The sequence below is a fragment of the Phalacrocorax carbo genome, chromosome 18 (genome assembly GCF_963921805.1).
Source record: "Phalacrocorax carbo chromosome 18, bPhaCar2.1, whole genome shotgun sequence".
In the NCBI taxonomy this organism is placed as follows: domain Eukaryota; kingdom Metazoa; phylum Chordata; class Aves; order Suliformes; family Phalacrocoracidae; genus Phalacrocorax; species Phalacrocorax carbo.
The window spans coordinates 2,088,804-2,108,746 of record NC_087530.1 but is presented as its reverse complement, the minus strand read 5'-3'; the positions used below and the strand labels follow the sequence as shown (position 1 = coordinate 2,108,746).

General features: G+C 42.7%; 1 protein-coding gene across 14 annotated transcripts in view; it reads right to left on the bottom strand.

Moving 5' to 3' along the window:
- Positions 1 to 19,943, bottom strand: part of STRBP (spermatid perinuclear RNA binding protein) — an 87,264-nt gene that overhangs the window by 49,181 nt on the left and 18,140 nt on the right. For 13 of the 14 annotated variants that reach the window (XR_010375626.1, XR_010375627.1, XR_010375628.1 and 10 more), the window contains exons 2-5: positions 13,041 to 13,216; positions 9,487 to 9,704; positions 5,153 to 5,318; positions 2,454 to 2,598 (exon numbers count right to left, since the gene is read on the bottom strand). Coding sequence is in view for 11 of the 14 variants with exons in the window: in XM_064468580.1 (XP_064324650.1) it covers positions 2,454 to 2,598; positions 5,153 to 5,318; positions 9,487 to 9,704; positions 13,041 to 13,043 (532 nt within the window). In the remaining 3 variants the exon portion in view is untranslated. The remainder of the gene's footprint in view (positions 1 to 2,453; positions 2,599 to 5,152; positions 5,319 to 9,486; positions 9,705 to 13,040; positions 13,217 to 19,943) is intronic. The other variant, XM_064468581.1, reaches the window with a different exon arrangement.

Below are 19,943 nucleotides of genomic sequence, written 5' to 3'. Positions count from 1 at the left end.
AGAAAGCAGAGCTTTATGGATAGCCATTTGTGAGAAACACCGAGATGCACACACACACTGGTCCACTATTTATTTTTGCTCACGAGCAGCAAAAACAAATAGGACAAACACCACATCTTAAACATGAACACTTTTCCAAAGAGGTGGGGACTGAAGAGAAATCCGGGAGTGTTTTTCAATACATTCTGACATCAGGGCATGAAGGCACACACAGCATTCCTACAGAACAAATGGGAGCGCTGATAACGAGGTCCGTTGCGCCTAACCTTGCCGCTTTGGTTAGAGGACAGATTAGTGCTAATCACACCGAACGCTGAAACCTTGGTCAGTTTCGTGCAGGCTCCGCTCCCGGAGCAGCCTCGGGGCCAATCCGCGCCTCCCTCCGGGGCCAAGCCTCAGCAGTGCCGGGGCCCCAGTGGCCTGTATCTTACATGGAAGATGAAAGGCAAGTTGACAAGCGTTTTGAGCTCCTTCATTCAAAAGAATGTACGGAATAAACTCAAAACAGTTTTGAAAACTGCACAGGAAGTGTACTGATGGTTGGTTGGCATTGTGCAGGAGTACTGAGAAAACAGGGCAGTACTTTCTTTGGGGATCAAGGTATTTTCACTGGACAGTTTCTCTGAGTATTTTCCCTTGATATTGGACATGAAGCTTTTTTGGTCTGCATCTAAGTGAGAGTGACCTAAATATGGTTGGGAATATTATGGAAAAAAGTATCCCTCTCCTCTTTCAATTTACTGAGTGACACATGCATAACATCTCACATACCCTTGGAAAGGAATGTAATAAATGTCTCTGTTCACTTGTGGTGAATCAATGTCAAAGGACCCAGGCTTTAAAACAAGATCCATTACTCTATTAACCACCCTCATCAGCTGTCCAGGAGCGGTAGTGTAACACCACTCTAAGAGGGTTAGTAAAACCACTTTAAATTTAAAAAAAACTAGTACAGAATTTTGAAAATATTTTGAGATGCTGAAAAAAAAATAGAACACCTACATTTTAAATATAGGAAGGCATAAAAATTAAAATCCTCATTCAGTTTGAGATGAACTCAGGCATCCCTGGAGTTTACTGCCACAGCAGCATCGCTTTTTGCGAGAAAATACTTGGAGGGAAGCCTTTGTGCAGAACTGTATCCCCTTGGGAGAAATCCTGGCAAATCCTTTGGCATTAACATTTGTTTTGCGCTTCGTGCTCTTTCTCACAAACATGTATCAGCTGCAACTACAGGGCTGATCTCAGCATCTTACGGGAAACTGAAGAACAACTGAAGTAATATGCAATTTATTTTTAATGGTCTTGCAAAAGAGCGTGGTTACTAATTTGAGAGTGAGCAGACATTACAATTAGGAAATCTTTGCCATTCATCTGTTTTGTAAGATTTTTCCGCATCCAACTACTGCCAAAGTGTTACGTTTTGTTTGAAAAGGGATCCTCTTCCTGCCATTGCCTTGAACAAAGACGAAGAGAAACTGACCAACATTTCTCATTGTGTCGGTATTTCATGTGGGAGAAGGGAGGAAGCGGAGGACTTGTGGCAAGTCTAGAAATGGGAAGAGAGCGACAGGGAGTTCCCTAGCCCACACGGGCCCAGCTGCCTCAGTTGTCATGACAGAGAGTGGCCAGTTGGTCAAAGGTCTGACATCATCCAGTGGCAAAGTTTCTAGGGATAGGTTTGGGAAGCGGAAGCAGAAATTACTGACAAGATTTTTAAAACTAAAACAAAGTATGGCTACATTTGCTCTTCTACTTCGTCTGGTTTGTTTCCAACCTCAGTGATACTACCAGTCAGCGCTCCTTCAACAAGGGGCGCGTAACTGTGTTGGAGCCCAGGCAGTTAGGGAGAAGGAAGAGAAAGAAACTAAGTTACAGTTTTCTATATCTATTTTGCTCTAAGGACATGAGGTACAATGTTCAATTCAGAAGCAAAAGTGCTGTCTTACAGCACTGGAACTTCAGCTGTATCCCAGTTAGGAAATTCTTAAAGCTAGAAACATATGCATACGTATCATCAATTAATAAAAACTGAGGGCCAGGACAACATACTTGCGAGCTTGGCAGGAGAGGTTTTTTTAATGTAAAAAGAGAAACAATTTTATGAGTATTTCAAGGTACTACAAACCAATCCCACTTGACTGACTTAATTTGAAAACAAGACTGTGCAGCGCTGGGGTGCTCAAGAATTAACTAGCAAGTCTGAAAGAAAGGAGAACTAAGATCTAATTGTACGTCAAACACCATAGCAATATTGCTTGCAAATGAAAACTATGAAAATTAAGTGGCTGTCATCTTTTTAAGGCACAAATAATGTAACCTATTGCGGCAATAGCCAGTCTAGTTAGTATATGATGGACAATTAAAAACCTACTTCCCAATTAACCCTGTGCTGCACAGTCAGGGCATTTAGATAGAACAGTCTTAAAAACAAGTTAAAACGCTCTGTGTACCTCCTTCCTTCTTCTCTGCTTCATCTCGAATGAGAGGGGATGTAAGTATCACCTTCAAAGTTAGCTTGGGCTCCTTTGTGTTACGAATAATAATAGCTGCCTCATTTACATGCTCCTCCACGAGATACTTCTCTTCTGTAAGTTTCTGAAAGTCACCAAGAAAGATTTCAAGAATCTCCCAATCAACTGAAAAACTGCAGAATCTCTGTACGTGCATATGCCTCTTAACTAATGAGAAGCCTACAAGACACTTCAATAACAAATAAGGCCTTGCCTCCCTCATTAAAAACAAACAGAAAATCCCCAGTAACATGCTTAAGAAAAAAGGTTTGCAGCAAATGTAATGAGAATATAAGTAGTCCCGCTAGACTATAACTTTTTTTCTAATGAAGACAGAAGCTGACTTTCATAGCTGCTAGTGTGCGAAATACCACCAGCAACTTTTCTTCTTAGTAAGCACACGCTTCTCCAGTAATGCTGCCCATACATGTAAAAGCTCTCCTGTGCAGGATGACCAACACAGCTGTAACTGTCAGGGCAAAAGGATGACAGATTCCAGTGCAGGAGCCGCACCGGCTCGCCTCGTCCATGGACCTGCCACAAAGCGTGACCAAATACACCTTGGCCGTCTCTTACGAACCCCATGACGCTCTTCAGATGCCTTGGCAACAGAGACTTTGCTGCCTCTCCCAAAAACATATTCTGGTTCTTAGCCACACGGGCAATTTAGATGATCTGTTTTGCAACAAAATCGTCCCTTGCTACAGTTCCAGTTACTTCTCATCCCACCGTTGGTAGCCATGTGAGACACTGAACCACAGTCCCTTTTAAAAACAACCATTCATATTTGGTCTTGACTTTTTCCAAACCAGATAATTTTAATTACGTGGTTTTCTCAGTGCTCATTCTCACTCATCTGATTTTCTCCAACTTGTCTGTCCACCTCTCACTCCCTTTCCACGCAGCACTTGAAGCTGGATGCCAGACCCCACTGTCACCCACATCATTCATTAATGCCAGCCCCAGGAGAGATCCCTGGCAACGCCTGGAGAGCCTGACCTTCTGCTCTTGAAGGCACACCAATAAGTGAGTGGTTTTTAAATTGTTTTCACTAAACTTTATTTCTTGCTTAGATTTCTTTTGTAGATAATACTACCAACTGCCTTATTTGTTCCATTAACGTGCACCTGAGTTATCTCAAGTGATCTGTATCCGCAGGCCTTTCAGTAGTCCTCTGGGACCCCCCTCAACCCCCAAAAGCGCAACAATAACCACAGATGGTTCAGGGCCCTAAAGCTATTCCTTGTGTTGTGAGCTCGTTTCAGCAAGACCATACAGTTAGAACACCCTGTTGCAGTCTGCACTCCTCCAGTTCCTTCATTGTTGGGATGAAAACGTTGAAGCATCTGCTCACTACTAGCCTTCAAAGCAGCAAAGCAGAAGCTGTTAACATCTCTGGTCCTCATTTGCTCTTTCTGTCCACTAATGGGCCTACAGCTTCCTTTTCCCTCTTCCGATGTGTCTGCAGAACCTCTCGCTGCCTTTTATGCCCATGACAGTTGTAGCTTCTTTCACGAGTCACATCCCTCTTACCTCACGTTCTCCATAATCCTTTCCCTCAGGACCATACCTACTTGTCCCTTGAATTTACTGCAGTCTTCACATCTTTATATTACGTCTGTTCTGCCGTTCTCACTTTCTTGAAGCATATGCTAACTTTCCGTAGCACTTTCAACCCTTCTCATCTTAGGCCTCACTACAAACAAGTAAAATTTACTCTTTACTACTCAATATTTCCTTAGCATTTTCAGCCATGGATAGGGGCACATCTGCAGGCACATTATCTCATTACAAGTCCTTTATGTGAACAAATGAATGGTGAGAACAAACAGCTGTCAAGAATGGTAAAACACATACTGTGTTTATTTCCACAGAGACAAGGCAGAAAAGCAGATTGAGTTTGGACATGGTTTGGAGAGAGGCACTTGTAGTGCAATACTTCAGGGCACAGTGTCTGGGCAACGGTGTGTGTCAGCCTGGAAGCTGGACTGATTACTCAGACTCAGAACTCTGTCAGAAAGGTATTATCCTTAGCTGCTTTAGGGAGACCAATATTAGCCAGAATTGCTGCCTACTGGATGCTAACATCAGAATTAAACAGCCACAAATAAAAAGAATTACAAGCTCACGATGAGCTAAAATGAGCGACCACCTAAAGTGTCTTGTTCTCGCTTCAGAAGTACAGAGGCGTTTCTCTTGGAACAGCCCAAGCAAAGCAAAGCAGCTGCAATGTAGAACTTCAGGTTCAGGCAGGGACAGGGGGCAACAATACAGAGCGATTCACATGCTCGAGCAGGGAAGATTTCTGGGACTGCAGTTGAGTTCATGTTAGTGGTTGGGCCAGAGAGCAACCATCAGCTGGGTTAATTACCAAATAGAAAGGTTAGCTGCCATCAGAGAACTGACATCACAAGCAGGGATTAGGCAACAACAGGAATAAGAGGTTGTGTTTTGTGAATAGCTACTTCCTGTTGCCACAGTGAGCACATCACATGCCCTACACATCATCCTGGATTCCAAGCATGTGTCTTTGATCTCTATCACTTGTCTTTTTTTCCTGGAACAAATCCCAGCCCTTACCCCAGCGTGCCGTGCAGTGCTGTCAGCCATTGTTAGAGGACTACCCTACATTAACTCACCTGGATTTGAGCTGGGAGATTGTCTTTAACTATACATAACAAGGTCTTTGTGGGTTTTTCTTTGCACATGAGAACCAGCTCCAGATCCATATCATCTTTTATCAGCAAGCCCTTTGCAACCAAGCCAATTCTCATAACACCACACAACGTCCGACCACCTTGATCCCTGGAAATGAAACAATTCGGAGTAATTAAAATGGTATTTTCACACATTCAGAATACTTGTATCATCCTATCACAGTGAGGAGATAAACGGATGGGACGTTTGACTCTGCTAAAGCGGCCTATCGCTGATCAGAAAGTGGAAAGCACAGGCTCCTTTTATGCACTGATTTGCAATTCACACGAAGGCAGAAGTTGCCCAGCTGAAGTCACAAAGCTTCACAAAGCTCCAAAACCCCCAAATTCACTATCTAAAGAACTACCAACAGTAGAATAATTGATCTAGAGGAGCTCTCTGACAGAAATCCTGTTTTCAGAAGTGATCTGAGTTGTCTTTTAGTGACACTCCAACTGCAAACATGGCCATGCGCCTTTTCAATATTTCTTTTAGTTGACCCATCCATTCAAACCTTTATCTTCAAAATTATGCTATCAACTTGTGAAGTTTTAGCCCATACTACAAATGGACATTTCAGGGAAGCCTTTAATTTCAGAAAGTCTTCCAGACTCAATTCCTTCAGCAAGTCTTACCACTGAAACCTACAGGAATAAAGGTCTGACTGCTAGTTCTTACTCTCCAGCTAAAGTTTAGGGGAACATTTAAGAGCCACAGCAAACGTAACTTTCAAAGCAGCCTAAGAACACTTCAGTTTTGAATACTGAGAGAAAGACTGCAACAAAAGCCAGTATAGTAGACTAGGATCGCTTAAAACCATTAGGAAGAATGCAAGAAATGCATCTGTGACAGTTCAACACCAGCTATTGCCATACGACATGTCTCACTAGTGGCACTTCACCGTTGCAAAACCCACAGAAAGCATGTAATCAGTAAAGGTGGTAAAGCACCTCAGCCAGAAAGGCAGCATCCCTGCTCACAGCATTCCTACCATCCAAAAAACCCAAACCCCAACCCCAGTCACACTGCGATCGAAGGTCATCACACAGATCCTCAGCTTCACTAGGAAGTATCTTCGTCTAATAATTGTATTGTCTTTATCTATGCATTTTAAATGGAGGGACAGGAACAGGTGCTTCAACAATAGACAGAAGAGAAGGAATGACACAGAGAATGCAGTGGCAACCTCAAACTAATTACTATCCTTGGAATAGCCAGAAGCAAACTAACAAAAAACTGTTACAAAAGTCAACAGCATCTCAACTTCCACACTGGGACTATGCTACCTGAGCAGGGTCCGGATGCAAATGTGTGAGAAAACATGGAACTCCTCCAGATATGGTTTGTAACTAACACAAAGATATTTTAAATTATATACTCTTCTACAATGTAAGCCCCTTTTAGCTTGTAAAGTGATTAGTAAGGTAAGTTGTCCCAAACAAACGCATAAATACAAAAAGCAAGGCCACCCAACTGCCTCAAAAGCATTTACTGCAGGCTTGGGTCTTCAAAAAAAGCACCCTTTTAAAAATTATTTTTTAAGAATCCATTCTGCACCTGCTTTACCCAATCAGAAGACACCTAAAAACATCACCAGCAATGCTAGGAAGTCAAAGACTACACAGCATGCTGCAACACTGCATGTCAGGAAAGACTGTTCTTGAGCGAAACACTGAGCTTAAATACCTTCCTTGAGGAGATGACAAAACTTAATTGTCCATCTGTGGAGAAGCGGCCCATCGATCCACTGCAATTATTCTCTGGTGTCAATACAACCAGACTGTCTTAAACCAATTTATACGTTAATTCATGTAAAAATATTCATGATCGTAAGTGGTTTTCTATTTCTGTTTGAATCTATTTCACACCAAAATGTGACACATCGCAGCTCGGCCTTACACAAAAGTGCCAGTGATCAGACTTGTGTCTGTTAAATATTGATTAGGAACACAGAAAGCCACGGGCATCAAAATGAGGGGCCACTTGCGCATTTACTTTTCCAAGTCTGTCATACAGTGGTCTTCATGCTGCGGAACAGTTCCTGTGTGGCTCAGTGTATTCTGAGTAGGTGGTGCTGCATTTAAACTTCATGCAGAGCAAGCAGTTTCTTTCAACAGCTCCCAAGCCCACAACCTTATCTTAGAGATAATCAAAGACGAGCTTAAATGTTAAGAAAGAAACCTGTGGAAAAACACTGCCGATAATTGAGGAATTTTCTGTAGAATCCACAACACTTGGGAAACCAGATCAAGCCACCAATGCTTCTTGCTCCTCTCAGCCATACAGATCTCCTCAGTTAGTACAGCATGTCTTGTTTCTAAACTGATGTACACCCAGGGAGGTGCAGCAAGGCTTCGTCCCTTGTTTCCTCAAAGCTACTCTAAAAATCTATGAGAGACTTGGAAATAACTAAGAACCCCATTATTATGGTAGAATAGGAAGCAATATTTCACTTCTGAATTTCCAGACATATGTCATTATGCATTTAGAAATAACTGATAAATACAATGGTAAGCACTGCCTCTTTCACACTAAGTCAGTAAACTATATTTTCTGTTTAAAAACTGATACAGGCTTCCTGATTCGGAGTTAGACCTTCCTCCAGTACCTGCACTGTACTCCAGAAGCACACAGTACGCAGGCTATACTTCCACCATTCCAAAATGCAATCTTAACATTTATTTACCAGAACACCAAAAATTACAAAAGACTTCACAACAAGCCTTTCACCGCCACAAAAGGTGTCAGAAAACATAACAAAAACATATGAAAAAGAATACACTTCCTTCATCAGTTTTAATACCAGAACTTACTGGGCAAAGCCCAGACTTTCTTAATATTCCATGCATCATCGGGAAGGAAACAGAGTCCTTTGGCTACATCTCCACTGCAGGTTATGCTACAGATGTGACCAGATTAAGTCCCAAGAAGCTCACTGGAAAAGTATCACATCACACGAGAACTGGAAGTTGGGTTTTTCAAGTAATGACAAATTGGCTGTTGGTCTCCCGGTGCTTCACTTCCCCCTGTGTAACCTGGAGAGACGCTTACCGGAGTTGGAGAGCGTGTGAAACAGATTACGCAGAAAGTGCCGAAGGGCCAGAAGCACCCAAGCTAAAGAGGTTTACAGTAAGAAACTTAAAAAAAACCCAAAAAGCCAGTTCTTCCTGCTGTTTCTTCTACTACTAGAGTTATGCTAGAAAAAAATTTTGGCACCATGTCAGGGAGCAGACTGGGACAGACAGATGTTTCACTCAGTAGAGGACTATATAATTGTGCTGGTTTTGGCTGGGGTAGAGTTAATTTCCTCCACAGCAGCCAGTGTGGGGCTGTGGTTTGGATCTGTGCTGGGAACAGCGCTGATAACCCAGGGGTGGTTTCGCTCCTGCTGAGCAGGGCTTGCACAGAGCCAAGGCCTCTCCTGCCCCTCAGCCCACCCCAGCAGCGAGGGGCTGGGGGGCACAAGGGGCTGGGGGGGACACGGCCGGGACAGTGACCCCAGCTGACCCCAGGGATGTCCCACACCACACGGCGCCATGCTCAGCACACGGAGCTGGGGAAGGAGGAGGAAGGGGGGACGCTCGGGGCGATGGCGTTTGCCTTCCCCAGTCCCCGTTAGGCGTGATGGAGCCCTGCTTCCCTGGAGATGGCTGAGCACCCCCTGCCGCGGGGAGGGGTGAAGGAATCCCTTGCTTTGCTTTGCCTGGGTGCGCGGCTTTTGCTTTACCTGTTAAACTGTCTTGATCTCAACCCGTACGTTTCCTCACTTTTGCCCTTCTGAATCTCTCCCCCGTCCCACTGTGAGGGGAGCGAGCGAGCGGCTGCGTGGGGCTGAGCTGCCGGCTAGGGTTAAACCACTACAGTTATAGAAGGTAATGGATCCTTAGAAAAGTTAGTTTGCTGGCTAAACAACAGAAAGTTTATAAAAATCTTTGTGTCTCTTAAACTGAAGGAGCAAGCTGCATGGCTGTGGATTTGCATTCGTGTGTTACAGGGACATAAATTCACTTATAATTGCTGAAAAGCTTGTCTGCTAAATGCAACTTCACAACACCACAGTAAAAGAAATAATGAAAGAGAGCAACTGCTGCCCACAATGAGCTTATTGCTATTCCCTGCACTTGCCCTACACGCTCCCACCTCAAAAAGTCCAAATACATCCACTTCTTCCTATGAACATTCACATGCATCAGAATCAAGTAACACTACGACTCTTGCTTAGAAGGAGCCCATTCAGAGCAGTACAGAAACACATTATGAGGCTCAACTCACTCACTTGGCATTGCTTTCTGCAGCTTCCTCCTTTGCTTCCACATCACCCTCACATTTCGTAGACTTGTTCTTTTCATCCATCCAGTCAGAGACATGTTTAAGGGCACATTCTACTGTTGATACCATGTTCTGGACAGCTTCAAGTTCCTCTGGAGATGGATAAATGGTTGAATGTTTCACCATAACATGGCGGTCATCATTAGCAAAAGATCGGATAGATCTCTGTTATGAAGTGGGAAACAGGGGGGGGAAAAAGAACAAAGTTATTGGATTATCAATAGAAGGACATTGCCTGAAGGGAATCCTCCCTGACAGATATATGAGGGTGGTTCATGATGACCATTGCTTATAGTCATGCAGGAGTGATTTCTTATTTTTATTTAAATAAATTTAAAAAAAAGAAACCAAACACCAGCTGGTAAAACACGTAAGACCTGGGGTGGGTTTTATGGCACCTAATATTTGATGCCTAAATTCAACTCTTTAGAACCCTTTTATTCACTACTAGGAGGAACAGGCACATGTGGTGCACAGCGCACGTTTACATCTACCAGGCACATCTGGAGTGGAGTTTATGGTTATGTCTACTTTAGGATGAGATAAGTTATACTTTAGAGGTTCATTTCCCCACCCACCCACATGTGACTACAGAAGTCTAGACTTCTATATCAGATTAGCTGCTACAGCCATCTAAAAATTAAGCAAGCTGATTTTCATCTTTTGCCTGGTATGTCCTTCGTAAGCGGAAGTTGTGCCACTGCGTGCACTAGTCACAACTCAGCCAGAGGAAGGACTTAGGTACAGGACTAGACAAATCTCCGTTCTCCCACATACACCGATGGTGAATACAAAATAGGGTCAAGACCCAAAGTATGCATTACTCTGTTTGCAATGGCTAGAAATGGCATTTCTACATCTTCTCCTTTTATAATGTCCCCCCTCATTTGCTTTTTTCTCATTTTCATTGGTTTTCTCACTTCTCCCTGCCACCCCCTCAAGCTTCTCTGAGAAGAGAGCATGGTCCAGCTGGCTAAGTATAAGGTTAGAGTGCTGAAACAGGGGACCAAAAAATCCCTGAGTTTCATTCCCAGCTTTGCAGCAGACAATCTAGGATCTTGGGCAACTCATTTCACTGTTAAGTGCCTCTGACTCCCCTCGTCCTCTGACTAGCTTATTTAGACTAAGCTTTCAAAGTCAGTGAGAAATCACTTAGGTCCTGATCTTGCCTGAAGGACCTACGTCTTGTGGAGATACAAGCTGTGAGCAATAGTACTGAAAGAAAGAGGGGTTCCCTACCCTGGAATACTTGCAGGAATGGAGTAGTTCCGGAATTTCAGCAACCTTTGTTGGATTGCATCAACCTTCAGCAGCTGGAGAGCTCAGAGCAAAGAAATGCCGGGGGTCCTTATCCCGAGAGGGAACCTCATTTCAGGGTAGGGAAATTTAGGACATTAAGCATTCCAAGGGGAGAGCAGACTGAGCAAAGCATGTGCAGGGGAAGACAGAGAAGGGGAAGGTTCCTATTTTGTAAAAGGCATTTACACTCTCCAAATACAACTTTGCATATCCCAAAAGCAGTGAGTGCAGCTGCCTCTCCTCAATTTATGCTAGAGACAGGGGCAACACACCCTAGAACAAGATAATTAAATAGCCATTCCCTTATGGTTTTGTTACTGCTGCAGATGAAGTCATAGGCAATACATATGACCATGAGAGGCTTTGCAAACTGCACAGGGACTTACAAAGGCATGAATGAAGATGAGGATAGAGATAAGCTGGTAAGACAAGACTGAAATAATTTCTTAAAAAATTGAAAGAATAGGAAGAGGTTAGAGTGCTAATTAAAAAAGTTTGCAGTGAAACACTAACTCCTGAGCAATACTCTTGAGGAAGGTAAACTTAAGCAGCTGGTTAACTCACACTAGGAAGCTACGGTTTGTCACATGCTCTCCAGATGAGACTTGTTTGATCTAAACAGTGACCCGGACCAGGTGCAATCACAGCACAGACCTCTGGCAAGAGCAGCTCTAAGTTTTACTCTCTACAGACACATCAGTCACTGCTGATCCCAGAACTTGGGATCATCAAGCAAAAGTCTCTGCTCCTCCTACACATTAAATACCTTAACTAGGTTTCATTTTCACCCCTACTTCATGGGTTTGTAACAGTACGCACTCTTAGGGACAAAAAGGGCCTTTGAAGGATGTCAAAGTCCTCTGGGTTGAATCCGTAAGGAACCGGTCATGATTTCCTGGCTCACTGCATCTACTAGGTCCCTTCCCTCGAAAGTCGACGTCACATCATTCCTTTCCTAACTCTTGTGCTCCTACCCAGATGCACAACTCAGGCAAAGACACTCATCATTTGGGGTCTGGTATTATCCCCAGTACGTTCATAGGTTGCAAAATGCTTCCAGGAGGTCCCTCTGGTGGCTTGGCCGCAACACAGATACATACAGGAAGAAGCTGCAGTTCAACAGTGACAGCTGACAAGCTGGATTTATTAAGTCACCCCCACCACCTCTTATCTCATGAAATATCAATTAGGAAAAACATTCAAACAGGAATAAATTAGTAACTCCTAAATGAGAAGACATTTGTTTTCTTTCCTAATGAAGAGGGACTGAAAAGATCAATTCTTCTACGCAATTTAGGCCAAAATTAATAGCAAAACAGGACACTATTTAAAATACAATATATTGACAACTCTGATTTATCAAGTGTTTTTCCTCCATTTGTGCTCTGCAACAGGTAAAAGTCTCGTCTTAGGTGTTGTTTTTTTTAATATATATATATAGTGTAGCAGTCAGATGCACTAATATTAGAGAAATGTATTTAAAATTTCGTGCACTTATTCTCATTTCCATTCTCTCACTAATAACCTTAGAGGAGTTAAAAATATACAAATATACTTAATCTGCTCTCCACAGATATTTTTCAGGAACTGGGTAGGTTGATTGCCATTGTGCAAACACACTTTCAGAACCTTACCATCGCATTACTTCATACTTGCACAGCTTTACAAATTCAGTATCTCCGGCGTTCCCGATTTGCAACCAATACCAGGCAGATTAGATATAACTCCTCACTCAATGTACGCCAAGGATATTTGGCTGCACACGTTTCATCTACACAATTAACAAAGAGTGCATAGAACCCCACTCAATCACACGCACGCAAATATGAATAATCAGCACTTGCTTTTGTGAGGAAGAGGTGGAAGGGGAATATCAGCATTTGGTTATGCAATCTGCAAGTTCAAGGTCACCCATGCTGTTTGCTACAGCTTGCTAATGCCAGTTTTATTAGACTACCTTATGAGCATCCCCCTTCGTTCATATTTAATAATTCATGTAATGCAGGCTCACAGGACAAGTCTCTGGTTTTAAGAGGCTGACAATATATCAAACCTCATTTGCTTTGCTCAAAGCGTGCAGTACCATCTCTAATTTAGTGCAAGGTCAGAAAATCCCCGTACTCTGTTTGTTTCAGGCCCCATGCAAGGCTGTCAGCAGAGAATATTTTTAATGCAACCCTATGAAAGATGACAAATACCTACCATGGTTTGTTAGTGTTTCAGCTCTCTCTCCCTCCCTTTCTCCTTTTCCCTCCTCCTCGGTGTCTTTGCTAAGCACTGTTTTGCCTGACAGAACCTCTTCATAAGCCTCTCAGTCCCTTGACAGCTCAAGAGTTCATGCAGCCAAGATGCTCTGGGAGTCACTTTCTGCAATTCACCTGCAAAAACAGAGAAACAACTTGAAGCCAGGAGAAACAGCATGTTAATTCCAATAAGTGTTCGATGCAGCACATTAAGTCAAGCCACTGATTAAAGCATGCTTCAAAACGGGAAGGCAGTCACTGAACCATTTATTCCTGAACAACAAGCAGATGCCACTGTGGAAAGCAACTTTGTGTGATGTGCCCACACGTATGTGACGGCTTTCCCATGCCAGTTAGAGCTTATCTCAGCATGGTTTGTCAGCCACCTGGCAACCTAAGCTTCTGATATGAGGGAGACAGGAATCCAACATCTCAAATATGGTTTATAGCAAACCAGCTCGAGAAGTATCTGTTTTTATGTCGCATGCGCATTAGGAATCAAACGCACTACATTTAATTATCAAAAAGTAATTATCTGTTGAAATCCCTAGTGCAGCCCTCGATCCTGCATGTGTCAGATGCTGCACAAGAAGTAAGATTTCCAGTGGCAATGACTGTAAGTTGTTATTCCAAAGACGACAAGCGGATTATAACAAACTGAAGATGTAAGGCTTGTGAGAACATTCAGCTGAAATCATCCACACCGCCTTTTCTGCCCTTGCACTGCTTTTCACAGCATACAACATCTAGAAGATCCTGCAAGAGCAGCCTTCTTGTACTAAACCAGGCAACAAACCCCAGCACTGGCAGCATAAGGAACTGCAAATAAATGCTCTGTAAGGCAAGGGAAGAATAACAGAGCAGGTAATGGGAGAGAGGAAAGCATAAGCTCATTGCATAGCAAGACACTCCAGTCCTTGCAGAAAATTCCTGTTTTCTTTCCACTGCACATATTGTTGCACCAGCTTTTCAGCAACATTTTGAAGCAACTGGAAACCCAGTAAATTTCTGCAGACTGACACACATGCTCAGATGCTTTTCTTTGCTCCTGTATGTCAGTCCTCCTTCTCTAGCAATAGGTTGCACATTGTCAGAGAATCCTGACATTGTTAGAGATTAAAAGCATGTTCGGCAACAGCAGAGGGATAGGCAAGATGACTTGAAAGCCCTGTAGATGATTAAACCCCAGGGGCGTGACAGGGAATAATTAAAATATTGCATCCCATAGAGATTTGAACATGTCAAGGGAAAGGCAACAACAAATCCTGCTTCGCTATTTTCCTAGTTAAGAAGAAATGAAGCATGTTTACAGGACCAATAGCTTTGGCAGCAAGTGCCTAATAGTTGTATCTCACACCACTGAATTTGGGGTGTAGAACTGGGTAAAACAAAAAGCAGCCACACAAGAATACTGTGCAGGAGCCCATCTGCTCCAGCAGCTAAAGGCTGCCAAGGAAGAAACCCAAGAGAGTTAAATGCAATCGCTAAAAATACTGAAAACCCTGAAGGACCTCACTTCTTATCACAAAGGCTACATATCCTACCAAGGTATATTAAGACTACCAAATTGCTTCCCAGAAGCAATCATGGAAGGTGATGTTCTTTCGTAGGACCAGATTCTTCTCTTAAGAGATCCTGAAGGCCAAGCAGGGAAGAAAAATAAGCAAAGATCACTGCTTTGGCACTATTTACTCTATGAACTAGTCATAAGCTCTTCTACACTTAATAGCCTTTCACCATGTCTGGAAGCAACCAGACTCTTTACGAGGCCTTTTTGTTTTGCTTTTCTGTAATAATAATAATAATATGCTTTTTGAGTCAGCAGATGGCAAGCTAGAGAGACTTTTGAGAGACACGTTTCCATATCATCTATTTCAAATTAGTTCTCTCCTCAAACTAAATTCCAGCTATCTTCACATACTCTTCTGCTCTGTGACTCCTACACTTCACCTTTTTCAGTTTGGGGTCTTCTCTGGTAACTGTAACTTGGCAAACCCAGGCAAAGAGAAGGGCACTGGAATGTGTTGCTGACCTCAGCATATACCCCGTACAATGTCTCTAGACTCCAAGCAACACTCCAGCCTGGCCTCCCTCGGAAGACTACTGCAAGCTGTTGCTTATCAGCTTGGACAGTGTATTGAAAGCAGATGGACAAAGATAGCTGGCTGAGCAAATTCTGGTGCTTGAGTAAATCGTTGAGCAGACTGTTTTCTAGAGGGCAAGCCTGCAAACTACCTCATGAGCTCTGGAAACAGACGTACCTCAGGGTGCGATTCTGGATGCGCCGAGCGCTTTCCAGTGTTCTTTGAAAGTCTGAAACAGACCAAAAACTGTTTCACAGCTACGATGAGGGTTAATCATCTACTGGGCAGATGAAGCAAAAGCCAACACCTCTCATTACTCTGCCTTAAGCGGGTAGTAACCATCTTGTTCTCAAGGCAGGTTCAAGTTTCAGTGACAAGCAAAAGTTGTTGGACAAAGGTATTTATGAGTTTGAGTCCACCTGCCTTTTTTCTCAGCAGTGAATGGCTGAGGTCAGGGCATATACAGCTGAATTACAAAGGGTTCTTTATTATAAAACTCAGTAAGATGAAAAAAAAGTCCTGAAAGTTGAGTTGAAGCTGATATACAATGTCTTTCACGTTGTTAACATCCTAAGAATATTTCACAGAAACACACACAGGAGTGAAAACCTAATATAGTTTAGACTTTTGAGAGAAAATTTTCAAGAAAAGCACTAAACAGGAGGAAGTTTACTATAAAAGTGCAGACACAATATACAGAACAAAGTACATCTGACAGCATGCAGAATTAAATTAAGGAAAACTAAAATCAAATCTGCTCCAACCATATGGACTAAGGCAGTAGAACACAGCTCAGCACCAAACACATCAGAAAGCATTATGTGAAGTGAGCAGCAATTCCATAAATCTAACAGCCTCATTTCACTACCAGGCTATAGCAGGATATTTGTCCCTGCATCCTCAGGGAAGTAACAGCTGATGCCCAGAGTAAAAAGCACAATATTAAAACGCACAGTTGTCTTACCCAGGGGCTGACACCCACACATGCAAGAAAATTTCTAGGAAACGCTACTAGCACTACCAAGGCCTTGGCGACCTCGACAAAGTCACTTCACCTCTGCATCGTGTAGCCCTAAAGTGTAAAACAAGACTAAATAAAGTCTCCAAACCAGGTCACAGAGGAGCAGAGTCGAGTCTGCAATGTGGTTTAAAGTCACTGGGGATTTGACACATTAGAAATGTTATTAAAACACCATGACAGTCTAGCATTGTTTCCATTAAACATCCCATCCTTCACAGAGGAAGTTTATGCTTTGGCACAAGACAAACAATGAAAAGAATTTCAGATGAGGCCTTTGTAGGAGGATATATTCCTGCATCTGGCAGCTGTGTTCCCAAGAGGCAGACATTTAAACAGCCAGAAGTAATGAATATGCTTAGCTACCTTTGAGCGCTTGTGAACAGAAGAGTGAAAAAGCAGGAGAAACAGGTACTTGCGCTCCATGGGGACCGAAACAGAACACCAGGAACGGCGAGCTATAAGCATCCAGAAAGGAGACATGAACTATGGGGCATCCTGGTATCCCTTGCCAGTGGAGCGGTACCATGCAGGGAAGTGTTACTGGTGCAGCAGAGACGAGGAAACCAGGGTCACTGGATTCCAGTCCTCTAAACCCTCACTTCAACAAACTGCTCATTGGGCACCTGGCCAGACCAAGTAGAATACCATGAAAATTGGTTTTAAATGCTACATCGAGAAGGCACATGCCAACAGTGTTTAGCTGAAGCATTAAAAACACCCTCCACCTCCTCGTCTACCCTTATACCAGTATCTGCCCATGAGAACTTCAGTTTACAGCATACACCACCCTAAGATCACTCAAAGTTTATCTCAACAGAGCAGCAAGGATCGCTAAGGTTACTAATAACAAAACAGGGAGTATCTAACACAGCCTGAGGTCTATCAGACACACTAACAGAGAAGAACTGGAATTTATATCCTTTTTTGTTGCTTTTAAAGTTGCAAGCCTCATGTTCTGGCTTTTAAGTTGCAAGTTTATTTTAGCTTCTGCTTTGCATTCAGGAGACAGGTAATTTTTCGTCACACCGTATAAAGTGCTGCTGAAAATATGTTGTGTTTTTCTGCAGTATAATTTTATTGCTGGCCTTCTGCCAACAGTCTTTCTGGCAGCATCTCCCACAGTTGGAAACTGTGTATCTGGGTCAGAAAAGACAAGCCGCTTTTCAGAACAGCTCAATACATTTGGCAGAGATGCTGATATTATAATTGAACTCTTTCAGCAACTCTTTTTATGATGTACCCAGACGCCAAACAAAACAAGATCTGCAATGTTGATTAATGTCAAAATAACTGACAGAGAAATATCAAAATAGTTTTCCCTCATGTTAAAAGTATCAACAAACTGAGGGGAACAGATAAGAAATACAATTCAGGAGGATTCAGTGAGAAGCATGCGATGGAGAAATCTGCGAAGTATGACTGACCTTCTACTTGTGCAGATATTTACTGTTTTACATCCGAACTCCCTCTACGCTGTACAGAACTGGTTTCTTCATTCCTCACCACCATATGAACAGAAATCCTTGCCACTCAACCATACAAGCATTCTGTAAAGTAGTGCCATTTTAAGACCGTGATACATATTTAATAAGACTCGACTCCTTCCAACAATACGCTCAGCACTCAGTTTCACCTGGAGACTGTATATTCATAGGAGTTCTATTATTTTCCCAGTAAAGTAATTCCTGGCAAAGTTGCATCTGGGTTAGCCTTTAGAAGACTGGAATTTTCTAGCAAAATGAATAATTACAAAGCAACACTACAGTTGAAAGCTGGAAAGGTACTTCCTCTGGCAAATTCTTACACTTCATACAACAAATACTGGAGTCTAGTATTACTCCTGCCCGTTCAGTTCTCACAACATTTGCAAGAAAAGGCTCCCGTGCTCACAAATCTCTTAGGAGTAGCCTCTGTCAGGCAGCCCCAACAGCCAGCTCTAACAAGCGCCACCGACAGGGTAGGCACATACTTGATAAACAGGTCTGGAATCGTGGCACCGGTGACCACCAGAATGGAGGAATCAGAGTCATCTTCCAGGGTCTAGAGCTCTGACCGTGCTCATGGCGCAAGGAAAACAGCTACCCACTTGTCAGTGAGGAGGAAGCTACAGAAGGAGCTCCTAGAGAGAACTCGGCTGTGCCAAGGAGGACAGGCATGGACAGACAACGTGGGCACCCTTCGTTCACAGATGCAACAAAGCACTTGCAACTGAAAATGGGTGAACGCATGGCTTCCCCTCCAGATAGCAGAGCAAGGAATGAAAACACAGCCAGAATAAATCACACTGGTAAAGGAATTAAAGAAACTGAAGAACTGAAGCCAATCAGTTAATCTAGATTAATATATTAAGGTAAAATGAAATAGGGATGTGCAGAGCATAGCTTATATTTTTAGCTCCTGGAAAGAGGGTGAAGAAAAGATGGTCTAAGGGGAAATCATCACTAGCCTAACAGGAAGGCTAAAAAAGGAACACAGAGGCACAGTGTGAGCATATATACAATCATCTGAAGAAGAAAATGCTGTATTTTACACAGAATCACACCATCCAATCTCAGAAAAAACCCCATACATTAGTAGAAATACATTATAATTTGATATCTGCAGTTATAACAAAGAAAAATAGTTTTGGAAGGAAAACAAAACCTTCTCCTTTAGGATTTAAGCTACTATTCACTACTGAGGACAGGAAGATATACCACCAAACTCCAAGTGGTCTTCAGAGCAGCACACCAGTTGCAGTCCTCAAGGTATTTTTCACACATCTCTCTCTCCTGATTTTTATATGGCCTCATGTTCCCTGGCACCTACACAATACCCAGCACACCAGTTATAGCTGGTGCTGCAAAGGGTCTCTAATGGAACAATTCTGAAAATGCCTTCATCTCTTGGTAGGGGTGTCAAGATGCACGACTGAGTAGAGACAGACAAACTGCAAAAAGAATTAAAAACTGGCTGTTGACACTTAAATAACAAATTGACGCATGAACGTTAACAGTTTAATGTACTTCCTGCTCAACCAGTCAGAAACATCCAAAACAGAATTGCCTGTAAAACTAAGCACTGCAGAAAACAAAACATCTTAAAGGGAGTGCTTCTTGGCAGGTGTCTTAAAAAAATAAAATTAAATTTAAAAAAAATCATAGATTAGACAGTACATAAATAATTAATAGCAAAGTATTCATTCGAGACAAGGCAGAAACCACCGCTGGATTCTCAACGTCTGTGAAACGTTAAGGTGATTTCTGATGTAGGCATTCTTGCTCTTCTGGTTAAACTGGGCAATGAAAACCTGACGCTACTTTGCAGCACACCCGTTTGTGAAGCAGTCATAATTCGACATCCACATTCCAAATCGTCTGAAATTCATAACACGGACTACATTCAATTACAGTTGAAGAATTAACTAAATTAATAAAAAGGATTACATTACACTGAAATGACACTCACCATCTGCAATGTCATTTTTCCAGAGACACAGCTGGTTTAAGCAAAATTCTGGATCTATGCCTGGAATTACATCACAATCTCCAAAAGAGAATTACAGTTCTACCTCCTTTACCACGCAGTGCAGTTTAGTGCCAGGCTGGGCTTCTCACCACCCGAGCCTTGTCCTGCATTCACAGCCCAACACTACAGCTTCATAGACCTTCACACTCCTGGATACTGTCCACATCATATTATTTGTGTCCGCTTCCTCACCTGTGAGGCTTTCTTTGCTCCAGAACCATAGTGGGAAGCAGCCACAATGTTTAAGACA